The sequence below is a fragment of the Hypomesus transpacificus genome, chromosome 18 (assembly GCF_021917145.1).
Source record: "Hypomesus transpacificus isolate Combined female chromosome 18, fHypTra1, whole genome shotgun sequence".
Lineage (NCBI taxonomy): Eukaryota > Metazoa > Chordata > Actinopteri > Osmeriformes > Osmeridae > Hypomesus > Hypomesus transpacificus.
In genome coordinates, this window is record NC_061077.1 from 2,269,700 (window position 1) to 2,290,010 (window position 20,311).

General features: G+C 47.7%; 1 protein-coding gene across 2 annotated transcripts; it reads right to left on the reverse strand.

Moving 5' to 3' along the window:
* Nucleotides 1-1,054: 1,054 nt before the first annotated feature.
* Nucleotides 1,055-18,502, reverse strand: LOC124480619 (protein Wnt-2b-A). 2 transcript variants are annotated; one of them, XM_047040114.1, is made up of 8 exons: nt 18,413-18,502; nt 18,194-18,308; nt 14,158-14,380; nt 11,964-12,974; nt 7,189-7,409; nt 5,151-5,428; nt 4,782-5,046; nt 1,055-2,475 (listed from the first exon to the last, which is right to left on the reverse strand). In XM_047040114.1, the coding sequence occupies exons 4-8, from the start codon at nt 12,146-12,148 to the stop codon at nt 2,246-2,248; spliced, it is 1,179 nt and encodes a 392-aa protein (XP_046896070.1). In that variant the 5' UTR covers nt 12,149-12,974; nt 14,158-14,380; nt 18,194-18,308; nt 18,413-18,502; the 3' UTR covers nt 1,055-2,245. The 2 variants fall into 2 exon arrangements, with proteins under 2 accessions (XP_046896070.1, XP_046896069.1); XM_047040113.1 differs by lacking the exons at nt 18,194-18,308; nt 18,413-18,502 and having other exon boundaries at nt 14,158-14,843.
* Between the last annotated feature and the right edge of the window lie 1,809 nt (nt 18,503-20,311).

Genomic DNA, 20,311 nt, shown 5'->3' on the forward strand with positions numbered 1-20,311 from the left:
ACAGATGCTCACATACACACACACACAGCAGTGTTCTGTTCTGTGCTGCTATTTCAATCAGACAATGTGCCCCCCACCCACCCACCACCACCGCCATCCCATTGGAGTTGGTTCTGGAGCACCCGAGTGATCAGCCTTCCTCTGTCATCTCCCAAACTCTCACACACCAACAGATGGGTGTGTGTGTGTGGGTGTGTGTGTGTGTGTGTGTGTGTGTGTGTGTGTGTGTGTGTGTGCGTGCGTGCGTGTGTGTGTGTGTGGGGGGGGAATCATCCAAAGTCCTCTTCCCCACTGCCCTTGCTAGACACCACCACCCCCTCATCCTCCACACAATACCCAGACATTACACCCCTAATACAGGGCTGGGGCGGAACTAATGTGGGCTGGGCCAGAGAAGATTGCTGGAAACTATTCCCTTTGATAAGCCGTCCGAGAAAGCCTTTGATAGAAGCCTGGCATGGCAGGAGCCCCCTGGCCCCTCTGTGGCACTCAGCACGCCCAATCACATCCCAGCCATCAACAGGCCGCCCTAATTACACCCCTCATCTAGTCATTAGGTACCCACCTGGAATTCCTGCGGTGTGTGTGTGGAGGAGGGGCAGTCGTCAAAGGGAGAGGGGGGTAGGTGTGTCTGTGATCTCTTTTATCAAACTGCACCCCCCCCCCCCCCCCCCTTACTCCCATATACACGCACCTTGTTTCTTAGACTGAGCCTGTGTCGTTGGTACAGAGGGCCGTCTTTATCTGTTGGTTCCCCGGGTCTTCACACATACTTTGACTCGGTGACCCCAACCTGGTTAACTGTAAGAGCAGCCATCGTTTGTGCTTGGCGGGCGTCTGTGTGTGTGCGTGTGTGTGTGTGTGTGTGATGGGAATAACACTGGGTGATGAGGAGAGGTATGGCAGCACTACTCCTACTCAGTCACACTGATTAGTCATGCCCTGTCTGCAGTATGAATCCCCCCCCTCCTCTCTCTCTCTCTCTCTCTCTCTCTCTCTCTCTCTCTCTGTGTTTCTCTCTATCATTCTGTCTAACCCTTTGTCTCCGTCTCTCTTGCTGTCTCTCTCTCTTTTCCTCTTCTTCTAACACTTTTACTGTCTCGTTCTTCCCTCTATCTCTATCTGTACTTGTAAAACCACCATTGGGAACATTATCTGTAATAATGAAGCAGATGTTTATTTACTCCTTAATATTCTCTGTGTCTTGGATGGGCAGTGCATTGTTTACACGTGTGTTGTGAATGCCAGTATCGTGAAATTACAAATGAAGGATTCCAGTTTCATACCAATACACAATATATTTTATATGAACATCTGTATGATGTCTGAACATCTTTATAATAATTATAATAACAAAGCAATATACAAAAGTTATACAAGCGAGTTTGAGAACAGAGAAATACATCTCTTGCTATGCAGAATTGACGTCTTAGTGGACAGCTAGCAATCAACTCCTCAACGGCGTTCGCTGTCTTTCACACCCAGATCTCCTCATCGACGCAAGTGGCTCCCCTCCCCTCCCAACATACGTAGTGCAGTCTCACCCTGAGATGAGAAACATAACATCACTTTATAATTTAAATAAATCACACCGCCCTCCTTCAAAGTTCAGAGGATGTGTCTTTCCGTCCATACGCCGATCCATCCATCCGTCCATCCATCCATCCGTCCATCCATCCATGCTCTCAGAGCGCAGAGAGCCAAATTCTCTGTGGCTCAGTGATCAAATCCATTTCTTCTACGGTCAGAGACTTGTTCAGTCACCTCTCACTGTCTGACTAAGCAGTTCCGGTACACAAAATAATGTCTTTCCCACAAAAATATGTAAATGTTGTGATTATATGATATTGTCGATATACTACTGAATAAGCTCAAAGGCTCAGTTAATGTCAAAGTGTGTTGTTAAAGCATTACGAAATCAGCAAACCTTTAACTCGCCCTACCCCCCAAGTTATAAAGACAAAAATGCAATGAAATGTCCTTCAGCGCTTCAGTTTCAGTTCACCTCAAACCTCCCAAACCTCCCAGACTGTTCGTAGTTTAGGTATAGGGCTTTTACAGAGAGGGGAGAAGCTGGGATTTGTAGTTCAATTCTAGTGCTTTTCACAGAGACAGGAATAGAAGCCATGCAACGGGGAACTGGAGAAAAGGGGCGGGTCTTGACACATTTTCCCAGAATGCCATGTCCTGCAGGTTGTCCTGCCAAGGGGGAGAGGGGGGCGGTTGTTTATGAGGGGGTGTGCCCTCAGGTCTGGTCCTGCCAATCGGCTCGCTTGGGGGCCTTGCAGGTGTGTATGTCCACGGCCTCTTCGCAGTCCTTACACTCCACGGCGCAGCACCACTTGAACTTGCACTCACACTTGGTGATGCGCTTGACTCGCGTGGTGTCGTAGCCCCGCCCACAGCACATGACCTCACAGCCGTCAGTGCCGCGAGACGACTTGTTGCAGACGCGACCGGCCGTCCCCAAGGAACCTGCGGACAAACGCAAGAAGGATGAGTTTGATGGTGCCGCCCAAAACATGTTCCTCCTTTTCCCTTCCCTCATGTCGCTACAATTTAAGAAACGTTCTTGAAGGGTCATTTCCCCCCCCGTACCAAAATTAAATGTGTGCCTCACTGCGTTAGACTGCAAAAATGTCTCGTATTTGGGATCTTGTCTTAAGCGTTGCAACACATTTATGAGGCAGGCATTTTGATTGTGCAATGTACAGGCTCAAGTTCTTATTATAACAGAGAGCATTCTATTTATATCCTACAAACTCAATCATAAGATCGTTAACACAAAGTACAAACCTACCAAACCTCAAGTCTTCTGCACTCACACACACACACACACACACTGTTGGGGTGCTGTTTCAACAAGCAAACAAGCCGTGTACTGATCCCCTGGTTTCCCTTCAACACCCCGACAGATCCTCTCCCTCACGGTCACCCTGCTGGGAGAGAGACCCCAGATTCGGGAGCGTTCAGACAGTCACCTAGGGCACAGAGGTATGCGCTCCTGTGTTCTCAGGGCGTCATCCCCACGGAGATTAGCCCTGAAGGGGTGTGAGAGTGGGAGAACCCTGTCCACCCCCACCCATGGACCCACCGACACACACACCCCTACACCAGCTCATAGCTATCACAACACACTGCCTGGCAGAACAACAGGCCATAGATACAAATATGCGCTGTTGGTAGAGAAGCCTATAGTCATGCAGCCTTTCCCAAGCCGGTGCCCCCTTTGAAGCTGTGTGTTTGTGTGTGGTGGGGTCTGTGTGGTGTGTGTGTGTGTGAGTGTGTGTTCGGTGGGGTCTGCATGTGTGTGTGTGTGTGTGTGTGTGTGTGGTGGGGTTTCCATGGGTGTGTGTGTGAGTCAGGGTTAAATGGACAGTCAAGCGTGACAGACAGACAGGCTCTCAGACTCCGAGGCCCACTTTGCCCTGCAGCTATGCTTAGATCAGAGAGAGAGACATACAGAGAAAGAGAGAGAATGAGAGAGAGACATACAGAGAAAGAGAGAGATACTGAGAGAGAGACATACAGAGAGATTGAGAGAGACAGACAAAGAGAATTAAAGAGAGAGAGAGAATGAGGGAGAGAGAGGGCGAGAAAGAGAGACAGAAGTAGGGACAGAGAATGCGATGGACAGGAGAGGAGAGGATTTAGAAAAACGAGCCTGTAGTGTCCTGAGGCTGTGAATTCCATCAGAAGGAGGGAGGGAGGGAGGTGGAGGGATGGAGGGAGAGAGGGAGGTGGAGGGATGGAGGGAGGGAGGTAGGTGGAGGGATGGAGGGAGGGAGGGAGGCAGGGAGGGAGGGAGGGAGGTGGAGGGATGGAAGGAGGGAGGGAGGTGGAGGGATGGAGGGGGAGGTGGACAGAGGTGAGGAGAACGTATTGCTGTGGTTGGAGGTGTGGTGGCTGCTGAGGCTCGAGTCACACACACATACACCCGCACACACTTACACACACACATACACACGCACACACTTACACACACACATACACACTCAGTAGATCTTCATCCTAAACACTCCCCCCCCACACACACACACACGCACACACAACTTTTGTGCCTGTTTGCCCTTACATGCATGCCTGAGTTCCTGCTTGTTTATGTGTGTTAGAAGGGATAAGCCATACTGCTGGGCTGGGGTGAGGGTGAAGGTGGGGTTAAGCTGGAGGGGGAGGCTGGGTAGGACAGGTGTGGTAATCTAGGTCATCTAGACACCTATGGATTTACTCTGACTGGACACCAGCGATGCCAAACTAAAAACAATAGTAACAGTAACTAGAAACCTAAGCTAGTGAGTTTTCATTTATCTTTCTCTAGTGTACCGTCCATGTTTTTAGACAGCGTGTGTGTATGTGTGTCCTTGTGTGTGTCTGTGAATGCAGGTGTGTGTGTGTGAATGTGTGTGTGTGTTGACAGAGACCTGGGAGGTCAGGTGGTCACACTGCCAGCATGGCTCTGGAGGCACTGAGGTATTAGCTTCCCGAGACATCACACAACACACACACACACACACACACTCAGAGAGAGCAGTCAACTGGGAACACAGAACACCCGGTACCGCTCAGACAGATTGTGACACAACACACAACACAGACTGGTGATCCATCAACATTCTGGATGCTGTCTCCTGCTTATCTTCATGTGGTCAAGAGACACAATGGGATTTCTTCCTTCTCATGAGGAAATAGGTGTGTGTGTGTGTGTGCATGTCTGTGTATGTGTGTGTGTGTGCGCGTGATTATGTCTGTGTGTGTGTGTGTGTTTGTACTGCTCCACCCACCTGCTGCTTTGTCCATGAGGCAATAGTCAGGCGAGTTCTCAAAGTACACCAGGTCGTTCTTGGTCGCTTTGCGGAAGTCCTTATTGGCCACGGCAAAGCCTGTCCCGTCCTGGTTCATGGTGACCTCGATGGCGCCGTTGTACTTCCGCCTCAGGTAGTCGCCGGTCTTGCGGAAGTCAGACATGGCCATCCAGCAGGTACGCAGCGTACAGGAACCACTCACTCCATGACACTTACACTCCAGCTTCATGAAGCGCTTCACCGCCTGGGGAGGCAGACAGACAGTCAATAAGTGTGCGTGTGTGAGGTCGTGTCCATGCATGTGTGTGTGTGTACGCAGGTGTGTGAGTGTGTGTCTGGCGTCCTCACCGTCCTGCCACAGCGGTTGTTGTGCAGGTTGGTGAGTGCCCGGGCGTCCCGCACGGTCCTCTCCTTGGCGTCCACAAAGGCCTTGGCGAACTTGATCCCGTAGTTGATGTTGTCGCTGCAGCCGCCCCAGTCGAACTCCCCCTTCTCGTCCCTGGCCCGGCCGCGCTTGTGCGGGTCGCAGTTGCACGTCTTGAGCTCCCCTTGGCTGCAGGCGCGCGTCAGAGCGTACACCACGCCGGCGGAGGAGATGGCGTAGACGAACGCCGCCTCGCGGCTGCCTGCGGGGGGGGGGGGGGGGGGGGGGGGGAGGGAGGGAGGGGCTGGTTAACACACACGCTGTGAGGCAGGGCTGATGCAGTGCAGCCCTGTCAGCTGTCAGTGAGGTAGGTCGGTTGTATGTGTGTGTGTGGGTGTGCATGTGTGTGTGTGTGTGTGTGTGTGTGTGTGTGTGTATGTGTGTGTGTGTGGCCCATCAGAGCACAGTGATGCTGTTCAGGCAGAGGGCATCTCAGGCTTGGTGAGGAGCAGAACAGCTCTGTTTAAATATTAGTGTGGAGATAATCCTACTAGATGTGCTCTCCTCCACTCACATAAATTGTTTAAAGACAGACATAGTGATACCCCATTAATCAGCCCCACAATGATGTCATTGAGAGGTGATGACTCATGGACAGGCGGAACGCATGGTTACGGGTCAAGGTGTTACCTGCAGACCTGACACTGATTAGCTCTCCAGAAATCTCACTACAGAAATCTGGTTGCTGAGTAAAACAAATAAATAAATAAAAACAAGGTTGTCCAAAAGTATTTTATAACAACTCTTCTTCAATCCTTGTTCCTGCAAATGTTGAGAGCCAAGTGGAAAATTGGCTTGAAGTGAATGGGGAAGTGAATCATGTCAACTCATAAGAAAGAATAGAGCAATGATTTACTTTCTATAAAGGCAGAGTCAGTACTTAATTTTCCAGCTCCTAATTTTTAGACAGTGTTCTCAATCCCCTGAAATATTTACAGCTACATCTTCTATCACTGCACCTCTGAACCAAACGTTTCTATGGCCCAGTGCGCTCCTCATTGGATGATCTGGGGTGAGAGGGTTTTCTGGGTAGCAGGTTGAGATAGGTGGGCACCCAGGATCACCCCCACCATCTACACACACACACACACACACACACACCTCTCAAGGGTCAGGGGGTGGGGGTAATCACTCACCCCGAGGTGTTTGTCTGTCGGCGAGAATATCTCTCTAAATATTTACATCTACATTACTGTTTACCCGTTGCCGGAGCAGACACACACACACACACACATGTCCATATCTTGTACTAGGTGTGGTCCATAACCAGCCCCCACACATGTTTGTCATGGCTGAGGAAGGGACAGTAACAACTCTCCGTGTTTTTGACGTCCGATGTCTAGACTACACAAACACCTCTTCCCCCCTCTCGCCCCCCCCCCTCTCTCTCTCTCGCTCCACTCTCTCTGTCCAAAACACTAAACACTGTGTCTCCAACTGCTCTGGACATTCGTAGAGAGTGTTTATTACATCCAACTGTATAACCAGATAAACACTGCTCCAAAAAGGCACGCATGCTCTACTCAAAACTGTGTACATGTGCAAAGCGTATTTCTGTGAACGGTGTGTGCCTTTACATCTGTTTGCGAGTGCGTGTGGGTGGGTGCTTGCGTGTGTGACTGTGTGCGTGAGCGCATATATGAGCGTGTGTGTGTGTGTGTTTCAGGTCATTTTCAGAGCTAACGTGTGTGACAGGCATGAAACGCCATGGTGACGTTAACCCTGCGTCCCCAGCTCTGTGTGTCTATGACGAGGCACCTAGCATTACAGCACTCCATTATCAACTATAAACACACGCCACCGTACGCGTCTGTGCAGTGTGTGTGCGTCAAGGAGGGCAAGAAAGGGAACACTGTGGGAAAGTATGTCTGGAACACACTCGTACACACCTCTCTCCCACCATCCCCTACCTGCACACTCCCCCCCCCCCCCTCCCCCCAACACAAGGAAGAACACACTTACTGCGCAACATGACCCTCCCGAACACGGTGTGGTCCCGGTCCAGGGTGCTGCAGTTCCAGCGGTGGTGTCTGAACTGATGCTGGCACTCGCGGATCCACTCCTTGGCCCCTTCCCCGATGGACTGCATGATGTCTGGGTGGCGCTGACACAGCTGACGCTGCTTGTTTACCAGGCCCGGGATGTTGTCACAGATCACACGGGCCCCCAGCGCACCGATGTACCTGTGCAACACACGAGAGAGAGAGAGAGACAGACAGAGAGAGAGAGAGAGAGAGAGAGAGAGAGAGAGAGAGAGAGAGAGAGAGAGAGAGAGAGAGAGAGAGACAGAGACACAGACACAGAGACAGAGAAACAGAGAGACAGAGAGACAGAGAGACAGAGGGTCGTTAGGTTTGACCATTAAAGTCCTACATGAACACTAAGAAACTGATTTTTACTGACAAAGGAGTTCTTGAATATTGATTTAATAGCACACTTGTGTAAAAAGTTATTTAATCATGTTTGTCATCTGACTTGTTCGAATGACATACTGTACATGTTGAACACACACACGCAGGTTATGAGTTGGTGTGACAGTGTGTGTGTGAGGGAGAGAGTGCAGTCCTTGGAGTCAGAGTTCACTACACTTAACTCTTAAAGGTTTGAGAGTAGGAGGAGGAAACCATTTACTCTGCTCTCCAAATAAATAAGCACTTAACCTCTCCCCACGAGCCCTGTGCATGCTCGTGGGCGTGCACGCGTGTGTCAGCCTGTGTGTGTGTGTGTGTGTGTCGTGTGTGGTAGTCTCTCCCTACTGTGTGTCTAGCGGGAGAAATCATGTCGACACAAATCAGAGCTAGGAGTCAGGGGCCTCCATTAACCTTGTCAGGGTAGAACCCCGTTTACACACTAACCCTAACCTTCCTTCTCCCTTTTTTTTCCCTTTCTTTCTCCTCTCTCTTCCCCCCTTTCTCGACCCCCTCTCTTTCTGTTCCTCCCCTTCTCTCTCGGTCTCTCTTAGCCGCACTCTCAGGTTCTCTCTCTCTCATCCCCTTTTAACCCCCCTCTCCCTTCCCCTCTGTCTCTACCAAACACCCTCCTTTCTTCTCTTTCCCTCCTTCTTTCCATCCCTTTCTTTCCCCTTTTCCCCTACACCTCCCTCCTCCCCTTTGAACTAACCAACACTTCTCATCTCTAGATTTGTCTTTCTCTTCCTCTCTCTCACTCTCTCTCTCTCTCTCTCCTCTGTCGCACACTTTCTAACCTGCTTACCCCTACCTGTTCCCCCTCACTCTCTCACTCCCCAAACTCAGACACTAACAGGGGCTTTTGCTGTATCCATACAGGGTAAACAGAGTCCTGGACAACATCTGTCTTACACTGTCCAAGAACTGCATACTAAAGCTTCATATGTTTCCCCAACTTGATATGGCTGAATTGATTGCATGGATGTAAATATGAACAGTGCACACTTCTGTGTGTGTACACTTGAATGTGTGTGTGTGTGTAAGAACTGCATACAACGATCACCAAAAGTCATGGACAGTGACACATTATTTCTAGTTTGGTTCAGTACTGTAGCAAACAGGATACATTGACCTAAGACTAAAAACGGACTTCAGAGTCAGTTTGAACTTTGTTAAATGTCAATTGGATGAGAAATTAAAGCACTTTTTTGTACATAGTCTTCATTGTGTTTGAGCAGCAAAGGTCCTTGTACAATACAGTCATCATATTCAAGTTGAACATTGTTCGCATGCAATGACTGCATGAAGTCAGTGAGCCAAAGACTGCACCGGATCCTGGGTGTCTGAGACAGCCATCCTGGTCTATACATCAGCCATCTTTGCTTCCTGTTTTAAAAGAGTCTTACCAAGTTTCCTCTTCCAATTTGATTCATATTGCGAACTTCATTAAAAGTTAATCAACTTCTTTAAAAGTGCAAAAATACTTTGCTTAGTTTGGAGTTGATTTGCTTGCTTCCATAACATGACCTAGGTAGGCCAGCCCCAGCCCCACTCATACAGCTTAACACAACCTCCATCAAGTTTCAATTCATACGCATTCTTTGATCATCCACAACCGCAGGTCTTTTTTTCTAGATCTCTGGGATAATTTATCATAGAAAAACGTACCAACGGTAGGTTTTTTAATTTATTGTGTGTGTGGCACAGAAACCCAGTGCAGTTCTGAGGTTGCAGGGTCAGCCAGGGTCAGGGCAAGTAGGTCAGGGATCATTTCGATGTGTGCACGGCTGCTTTATGATGGAGCTCTAGTAGGACTCAGGGTAAAGGGTCTCTACTTTCCTGAGTGGGACAATTAGGACAGAGTGCTCATCAAAGGACCAGTCCACACACATGTACGCACACTCTGTCACAACCAGTCTTTCTTTTACTTTTTCACCTTTCCCCACACACGGACAGAGATGCACACAGGTACACACTGACACACACACACACACAATCTCTCTCTCTCTCTGTCTGTCTGTCTGTCGGTCTCTTCCTCTCTTTTTCTCTCTCTCTAACACACACAGTCAGGACTGGTGGTTTTATAGGGTACTAAATCATTATCTGCTGGTCTAAACTAACATGCCGTAAAGACCCACTATTACACTCTTAGAGAGAAAAGGAGTGTGTGTGTGTGTGTTTGAGAGTGTGTCTACATGAAAGAGAGAGGAGAGAGAGGAGAGAGAGAGGAGAGAGGAGAGAGAGAGAGAGGAGAGAGAGAGAGAGAGAGAGAGAGAGAGAGAGAGAGAGAGAGAGAGAGAGAGAGGGAGAGGGAGAGGGAGAGGGAGAGGGAGAGGGAGAGGGGAGAGGGAGAGGGAGAGGGAGAGGGAGAGGGAGAGGGAGAGGGAGAGGAGAGGGAGAGGGAGAGAGAGGGAGAGAGAGGGAGAGAGAGGGAGAGAGAGGAGAGAGAGAGGGAGAGGAGATGGGAGGGCCGGAGCAGGGTTTTCTTCTCATCCACCGGATCCCTCACATGAAAAAGCCCCTATGAAACAAACATTCAAATCTCCCAATCTCCAATCACAATGTTAACATCGCACTATCTGGGCTTAGCCATTGCTGGATAAACATTTAGGTAAATCGAACAATGATAAAAAAGTCCCACAATTAACACAATAAGATGGCTGTTCTGGGGTCAGCCTGTGTCTGATGGTTCATCTGGTGGGATGCTCCAGGAACTGACCCAGGATATTATGTAATTTATAGGACGGTTCCTCAGAAGGTGTCTTGTTGAACAATTTAAATTGAGGACTTTTCCAATGGATGCTAATCCAGTCACAACACAGTCAAAAAGCTCACTCTCATCATAAGTAGTAGTTACCTGAGGGGAATAGCGATGTGAACACAGCTTATGTGCAAAGGTAGAGCCTTTCACATTTTTCAATGAGGAATGCTGGTCATAGGAGGGACCCACAGCTTCTGTGATGCTATAGCAACTTGTACCTGAACAAGTATTTGTCTGTCTGGCAGAATTACATATAGCTCTTCTCAATAGATCAAACGTATCTATCTTTCTTGTGAAATAAATGCAAACAACTGGGTGTAAGATTATGGAAAGTGCATACCTCTATACGTTCATGTACACAGTATTATTTACATGATCCGATGCACACTGTGCCAGCATACCAGCAGGCATATGCTACAGTAGTGTGAGATATTTTCACATATTTTAACCCACCACCTCTACCCTAAATGTCTCATTTAAGGTACCTGGAGAATTAAGGACTGTGCCTTAGTGTTTGCGTGCGTGTGTGTGTGTGTGTGCGTGCGTGTGTGTGTGTGTGTATGCGCGTGAGTATATGTTAAGCCTATGTGTGTGTTTGGGGTTCCTGGTGAATTAATGACCATTCTGCCTAGCTGAATGCAGACTCCAGCTGAGTTGAACACGTTCGGAGCCAAGAGCGCCAACATAAATTACATTTATCGCTCTATTATTATTGCTATATCTGGCTGCCAAAAACTATCAGGAAATATAATGCATTTTTGGAATTGGGTACTTCCTACAAAAACTTGACTTCTCCCATTCACAAACACATAATATTTTTTTTCACTGTCCAAAACGTTTTGCTGCAATTATGGCATTCTTTTGAAATGTTTTCTGTCTCTTAATGTCCACCAACTGCTCCTAGTTTTTTTTGCAGCTTACCTTTTATATTGAATTACAGTTTGTGAGTTGGATAATTCTTATAATATAAAAATTAAACGATGTTTTCTCCGTTATAGTATTTGCTGCATGTTACCTTCTCTACTTGCAAGTTTACTGATGACCATATTTAGTAATGAGGGTAAATGCAATGAACCAAAGGTGCGCTTTAAACATGCATCGGCTTCTACAACGAATAAGACAGGTTAAGTCAGACTATTAAACAGTCCTATACCAGTTTAAGCGATAATAATGCGATAAGTTAATTAATTAATTAATTAATTAGCCTAATAAAATGATTGATTAAATGCAAGATCCATCCATGTACATTTCGATTGTCCAATACATTTTAGTATTATAGACCAATATGAGAAACACATTTCGATTATTAGAGAACATGTTTCCGTTTTCTCTAGTAGGCCTATAAGCTATGATTTGAAGTAACAAAATGTTTTTGTTTTTTGTTGTTTTATTTTGTGTGTGCAAAAAATAGATATAAAATCCCCCAAAAAAATGTTTTTGGAGATACTACTAATTCGTTTAGATCATTAATGTATGTACACAGTACGCAGTCTATTGTGTTGAATTTCGTCCATCTGTTGGCTGTGTCTCGTCTGTAGAGAAAGACATAGGTGGAACCAGCTACTCACCACCATGAAGAATCCACCCTGGGCGTGAGCACGAGCAGAAGCAGAAGACAGGCGCAGTATATCCGCGAGCTGGCACCATGGCCCTCACATGAGGATGTCCCACTTCGTGGCCCGTGCCTTAACCCCGCCGAGCTAGCCATTCTACTGGTCACCGGCGAGCCTTGAGCCTTACTTAAACCAAACATGGCTTGGTGCGTCTTGTTCTTGGTGATGGTTCTGACTTGAGATGAGGTCCCCGGCACTTAAAAATGTCCCCAATTTAATCAGAAGCGGTCAGCTGCAATACCAGCCATAGGCCTCGTTGTCCTGTGATGTTTGATTCCCTGTGGCGCGGCCGGTGTAGACTAACGGCTGTCATGAGTTTGAAAGGCAGTTTCTGTGCACCATGTCCACGCGCTCCACCAGGCGGTCCACAAATAACAAGGGTATGAACCCCGACGCGATTCCTTGAAAAAATGTTTCCTCAGACTCTCTTAAGAAAAGCTCCTTGGTACATTCAAAGATCTTTTCACCAAAGAAGCCTGTGTTTATTAAGTCAAAAACCAGAGTTAAAGTTGTGCTAAATTATTAACTGGAGCCACAATAAGAATCAGCACTAGAATCAGCCAGCCTTTTCGGTCTAGTCAGTGTTCCGTTGGGTCCGAGGCTTGCAGCGTCTCTCCGTTATCAACGTGTGGAAGATAAACTCACCGGCTCTGAGCTGCGGGAGCTGAACGTGTGTGTGAGAGAGTGGGAGGGTGTGTAAGCGAGAGAGGAAGAGAGAGGGTGGGCGACGGGGGAGGGAGATGAGAGGCCGGGGGCTAGGGGAGCGTTTCTGACAGCTCCTCGTTCTCATTGGGCAGACATGGAGGGGTTACAGAGTTTGAGTGGGAAGGAAGAAGGGATACGGATGAAGGGATAGATGGTGGAACAGAGAGAGGTGCAGGCTACAATTGGCAGTGTAAAAGGTCTTGCATCCAGCGGTGCATGGTGGTCTCGAGAGGGTCTCTCTCCGCGTGGTGCTCACTTCATCTGTCAACCAACGGGTTAAGGTTTAGCAGCAGGCATCAATTCAATTCTGGCACATTCCGGCAATGAGTAGGCTAATGTTTGACCCAAAACAGCAATCAAATTAATTGGATAAGCTTCCGAAATGTTTTTGAGCGGCAGAATGACCTTGAAGGCATTCTGATTTTTATAGGTTAAGCTTGTATGCTAGCCTTGTTAAATTCGTTATTGATAAAATATTAGGAACAAGGATCTAATAGGCTTCTAAAAGCCTAATGAAAATCATATTAGCCTAACCATGCATTTATTTATTATTCGTTTTAATGGAACCTATTTATTGCGCTCCCAATCCGCATAACTAACATCAACTAACTAACATCAACTAACAGCGGAACTTAAGTGCCCTATGTGAACTCCCACCACTGTCAAGGAAACAGAGCCCTTCAGAACGTCACAATTTCACTTTAATTGTAACAAGCAGTAGCCCATACAATTAGGCGATGAATTAGTGAATTTGACGCATTCCTTTGCCAGATTCTGGGGAAACGTATAGGCAGTACAAATCTAGGCTATAGACCAACCCTGCTCTTGCTGGTTGAGATAGATAACGCTCAAAAGTGATAGTTTAACTTAGTTATAGCCTCTATCTCATCTTTGAGCAGCAGTGCGGCCGTGGTCGGTGATTCGCCCTAAATGAATCAAACTAACCTATCTATGGGCTTTAGCGAAGAGCACGTTTCACATTGTTTGGCACCTTAAGGGATATCACAGAGGTATGATTAAATGAATGACTTATGCAGCTGGCCTATAGCTTAAAGACAGGGTTAAACTGAAACTTTTGTGCCTGTTGTAGCCTCTATCAGTAGACTTATTTCAATGAACATGAATCCTGTTTATATTAGATGTTGCCGTTTTGTTCAGTCATCTGTTTCCCTTGACCCCGTCCGATGCTTTGCACCTATATGATTGAGAGGCAAGCTCCGCCCCTCAACTACGTCATCTCAGCTCCTACCACTTATGAGTGGTCGGCAGAAAAGAACATGAGAAAACGGTGCCAAATCGCCCAGTGGAACAGCGCTATGGTTTCAATATGAAACATGTGTGCAGTGTTAGAGTGCTGAGACAGCGCTGAGGCAATGTTGACCCCCCCCCCCCCCTCCCCGCCAACACACGCACACACACAGACACACACACACTGCTGGCTTACCTTCACAGCTGTCTTGCAGTGTCTTAGATCTTGGAGCGTCCACAGACCAGTTCGAGAGTCCAAAACCTGTGGAATCTGATGCTAACATGTGTCGCATCCACTTTCCCACTGTCTGGTCCATAGGCTACCGTGTTGTTTTTGGAATTTGAAACTTATGCCATCAACCACGACATGATATTGGATTACCAATACCACACTTGATTCAGCTGACCCAATAATAGGCCTACAAATAAACAAGTAAACAAATCAGAAAATCCCTGTCGGAATTGAAACTATTAGAATTAGCTGTCGCAAACAGTAGTTTCATCAAAAGCTGAAGAAAACAATTATAGCATTTATGCTAGTGCATTAGTTAAGATAAGCCGCTTTCTGAGACATTTTCATTTCAGCTCAAAGCGGGTCTACAGTTTATTGTTGCGCGCACAGTTCAGAACTATGCACACACATACGTTATACCGTCAGCTCTGCACTCACAAGCACACACATGCACACACACGCGCGTGAGGCACACACACGTGCGTGGTGGGATAAGTGTGTGAGAGGCCATGAGTTGAGGTGCAGGAGCTAAGCTCGGGTGAATGTGTGCGTTGCAGCTTAGTGCACGATTTTCTGGTAAATCAAAAGGAATTACAACAGCACAAACACCACTGAGTTATGCTTCCCAGTGAGACAGGGTCTCTCTCTCTCTTGCTCTCGCTCGCTCTCTCTCTCTCTCTCTCTCTCTCTCTCTCTCTCTCTCTCTCTCTCTCTCTCTCTCCTTCTCTCTCTCTGTCTCTTGCTGTCTCTGTCTTTCGCTTTCTCTCTCAGCTTGTGAACTTGACCCTAGCTTTCTCTTCATAAACAATAACAGAGTCGAGTGCCTCCTTGTCAGTCGGTGGAATGAATATGCACTGATGTAAGGAGCCCAATCTGGCAATCGTCACCCATAGAGGAAAAGTACTGGGTGGGGGTGGGGGGGGGGGGGGATCCAGGGCTTGGACTTGGGTTGAGGGATAGCTGTGTAAGGAGGGAGGAAATCCTCTTGGGTGCGTTCTGGATGGAAGAGCAGGGGCTTTACTTCTCCCTGCAATTAATCCAATTAATTTCTGGTTGTAATCTTTGTGGATTATTTTGGTCCTGGAAGGGACATAGTGGATCTAATAGGCCTAAAGTATGTGTGTTTCCAATATGTGTGTGTCTGTGTGTGTGTGTGTGTGAGAGAGAGAGGGGTGGGGGGGGAGCAAGTTAGAGAGAGAGAGAGAGAGAGAGAGAGAGAGAGAGAGCGAGAGAGAGAGAGAGAGAGAGAGAGAGAGAGAGAGCCAGGCTTGTATTGGTGGCCGGTTGTCAGTTAAGGTGAGCTGTCAGACATGCTCTCCAGAAATGATCTTAGTGTCTATTCCCATCCCCTCCACAAGCCTGACCCGCTCTGCCAGAGCTGCCCTGCCAGAGCTGCCCTGCCAGAGTGGCAAGCAGGGAGGGCAGGCAAGGCTGCTGCACCTGCCCTGCATGGAGCCCAAGGGGACCAGGACAGGGAAAGGAGAAATGGGACTGTAATGGAAATGTTGGTCATATGCATAGATGTATGTGTATGAAATCTATAATCTTCTATGTTCATTGGTAAGAGACAGGAAGGGAAGATAATTAAGTTGAGTTCAAAGGAACGTGAGGTGCTGATGGCTCTGTGGGCAGCTTGCCCTGGGGGATGGGTGAAGCATTTTATATGGCCTTCTGTCCTCTGGTTACTGTAAGGGGTCAATGAGACAGTTGCTCTGAACTTTGGCTAGAAGGACTGTGTCCTGTTTCATTGTTTGTGTTAATTAAAAGTAATGTTTGAAGATGGTCACACAAAGGACAGTTGACCATTTGACTGGTCAACCCCTGTGGCTTTATTATCTACTGCTCTGGAGAGAGCTGTGACATAAAAGAACTTTGGGACACACTGGACACTTGGTATTGTTTCAAGCTGTCACTAAGTTGAGTTAGCCAATCACAGAGTGTGCTACATTGATTGATTGACCTTATAGAATGCCATTTGATCTTAAGTTTATATAAGGCAGTGCATGTGTGATGGTTGGCCATCACTCCTGCGAACGACCTGTGTTGATGGCACCTCCTTCGTTGAGACTGATCAGCAAAGCTTTGTTTATGTAATTGTATAGTCTAATAAATTGTATTAAAACCATATCCCTTGACTATTCAGATCTACACAGTGCCACTCGAATTCTTCCTTAGCAGGGACAATGGTAGGGAACAGGTGAAAAGGGTAGGAAAGAGGGCAGAGGGGAAGGGAATATTATAGGAAGCAGGAAATAAAGGCCAAGGGTCAAATGTATTTGAAATGTTGAACCTGTACATGGGCAACAGAGGGAAGCCATCTTAATAAGAGACCCAGTGACACGTACGCATGCAAAAAAGACAAACAGGCAGATAAATTGTTGTCACAAGATCCATGACTCATTGTCCTTTTACTAAAGAGTGACAACATCAGGCATCAAGCATCAGGATCAGAACTGCGGGCTGGGAAGATACCTGGGCCTGAGAATGGGAAGACTAGGTGTGTGTGAGTGTGTGTGTGTGAGTGAGTGAGTGTGTGTGTGTGAGTGAGTGTGTGTGAGGTTGTCTGGTGGGGATGGGGTAATGTTAGCACGGGTGAGAAGCTGGATTGATAACAATCAGGTGAGATCCAGAAGCATTACTCATGGACCTACATAAAGGTCATCAACATCACAGACCACTAAAAATACCACTGTCCTCTAGGGACAGGAGAATGATGATATGTGTGTGTTGTGCATGTGTATCTGTTGTGCATGTGTGTCTGTTGGGCACGTGTGTCTGTTGTGCATGTGTATCTGTTGTGCATGTGTATCTGTTGTGCATGTGTGCACGTTCTTGTGTGTACTTCACACCCCGGGAATCAGTTCTGTGATAATTTATTGTCACAGTAAATTTAGATGTGCTGACAGAGATGTAGGTTAGTGCTTGGGTCAAACTCTGTGTCACAGGCATTCTGGAAGCATCTGAAACTAAGGGGTCATAGTTCTCAATAATAAAATATAAAGGTCCTTAAAACCTTCTAAGAAACTCACAGCACTGAAACGTATTCGACATACAAACACAAACACGCACACACACATGCACCTACGCACACACACACACACACACACATCCAGACACACACATCCAGCTATGTACCCTTGGGTTGCATCACTGTTGGCCTCTATGGAGCTAAGCCCAGAGCGCATGTGACCCTTTCTTTCTTTATCCCCAGGAGAGGTTGTCCGTAATAGATTTTATAGTTGCACACACAACACGCGCACACACAACACGCGCACACACAACACGCGCACACACAACACGCGCACACACAACACGCGCACACACAACACGCGCACACACAACACGCGCACACACAACACGCGCACACACAACACGCGCACACACAACACGCGCACACACAACACGCGCACACACAACACGCGCACACACAACACGCGCACACACAACACGCGCACACACAACACGCGCACACACAACACGCGCACACACAACACGCGCACACACAACACGCGCACACACAACACGCGCACACACAACACGCGCACACACAACACGCGCACACACAACACGCGCACACACAACACGCGCACACACAACACGCGCACACACAACACGCGCACACACAACACGCGTACACACAACACGCGCACACACAACACGCGCACACACAACACGCGTACACACACAACACGCGCACACACACAACACGCGCACACACACATGCACAAACACACACACTGTCACTGTCAGTAGATGTGATGGTGATAACTCTATAACAGAGTTTTTACTGGATAGCTGGAGTATGCGGTCATCACTACAGGATAAACTTGGAGCAGGTGATACACACACACGCGCACGCGCACACACACACACACACTGGAGTGGAGGGCAAAGGTATTGTCTCTACCTGAAACAATACTCTCACACCACATACAGACATGCATGAAGACAGAAATACAGTGAATACAGACAGACAGACAAGACAGAAAACTTTACTTACCTATGGAGGCTAGTCAGTCAGACTGTCTTCTCTCTCTTTCTCCTTTCAGAGTGGAACTAAGTTTGTGCTGACGGGTTTCCTGTTCCACTGGGGAACTGTCTGTGTGACGCACACCCTGAAGAGCATAGGCCACAGGTCACATGATGGTGTGTGGAAGCATGAAAGTCAAGGGCCGTATTCCAATACCTGAAACATGCCTATACTTCCCCCTTTCCTTACCTCCGATGAGTGAGTGGGAACATGTCAGTAGGAGATTAGATTTACTCTCTCGCTCTCTCTAATTCACACCCTTTTTATCTTTCTGAATCCCTGTCTTTCTTTCAGCCTTTCAGCATGTCTCTCTCCCTCTCCTCCATCCTAATTTATGTGTTGCGTTCCTCCACGAGTGAGTTACATAGAGGGAAATACCCTGTGTAGCTGTCTTCCAGGGCAAATATGCATGGATGTGTATGCACTCTAGTAGAGCTCTGGTAGATTCATGTGTTTATACCAAAAGCAAGGCTTTGTTTGCACCAAAAAAACAAGCAACAAGGGTTTATCTATTTGTTTCTCTTACTTTCGTTTTTTTCCTGCTCGTTCTCATGTTCTCTTTTCTAAGTGGAAGAAACATAACACGAGACCACTCACAACAATGCTTCAAAGATACTGTCTCGCTCACCCAAAGGTTTCCCACAATGCTTTATCAGAACGAAAACACCAGGCCAGCCATCAAGCATGGTGCTCACCCCAAGCTAACACCCATCGTGTCTGACCAGAATCTATGACGTGTTTTGCAACCCTTCCCAGTAGAAACACCCGGACTGTTGGAGAGGCGATGGCGTGGGGGGGGGGGGGGGGGCAGGGCTCCAGGGCTCAGGGGAGGGGTGACACCAGAGAACCTCCCGTGTGGCTGAGTCAGCATATCTGTCAGGCTGTGGAGGGATGCAGATGTGATGGGGCACGAGGAACAAGGGAAACAACTGTGAGGGGGGGAGGCTTCTTTCACCATCATTATGTATATCTCACAAACTTAGATGGGAGATTGTTGAAGACGGCAAAGTTGTGTTTCTTTGTGTTTTGTTTGTGACAAAAAAACAAAAGTTGGTGAGAGCAATTGGAGAAAGAGAGAGACAGAGAGAGAGAGAGAGAGAGAGAGAGAGAGAGAGAGAGAGAGAGAGAGAGAGAGAGAGAGAGAGAGAGAGAGAGAAAGACAGAGTAAGAATGACTGAACTTTCAGGCCATTATAGCTGTTCTCTGATTAAGGGCTAATCTGCTCTAGTGTTTGTTTAGCATCGTAAGCCCCAGCTTCCCTCCACCTCTCTCTGACTCTCTCTCTGACTCTCTAGGACCCTTTATGAAGGTGACACTACTACATGTTGTGTCCCTATGCTCCTTGTGATGTCATTGTGGAGGTCATTTAGATTTTCTCTTGGAAGTCTTGTAGGTCCTCTTGTGGAAAACAAATGTACCCTTTGGCAGAGGTCATATAGGCCAGGTTATGGAGGTCATATAGGGACTGTGATGTAGGCTGTGCTGGCCCAGTGGTGGAGGTCACAAGGGCACTGTGATAGAGGCTGTGTTGGTCTTGTTGTGGAGGTCATATAGGCTCTGTAGTGGAGGTCAGGCCTTTCTACGCCCTGAGTGATGAGAGAAGGCTTTAACCGGCTGCAGGTGTGCCAGAGACAGGCGGGCAGGGGCTTTGAAGTGTGGGCCAACTGGGAAGGCAGCCCATCTCTGATCAAGCAAGCCAGGACAGACACATTCACTTTCAATTAACACTCTCCCTCTCTCTCCCTGCCTCTCGGATTCTCCTTTCCTCCGTATTTACAGCGACTACATGGAAATGTCAAATGAGTAGTTAAAAGTAGATCTTGATTGACTGTACAAAACAACACCAGATTGAATGTGTGATGGCGGCGGAAGGACATGCGGAGGACGCCAGAATCATCCTAAACAGCCACCATTCCAATCTGCTACATTTTCAGTTGTGTGTGTGCGTGTGCGCACTGTGTTTGTGTGTGTGTGTGTGTGTGCATGTGCGCACTGTGTGTGTGTGTGTGTGCGTGTGCGCACTGTGAGTGTGTGTCAGTGTCTGACCTCACCTCTCACTCCAGGATCCATGAATCTTCATCTCCTCTC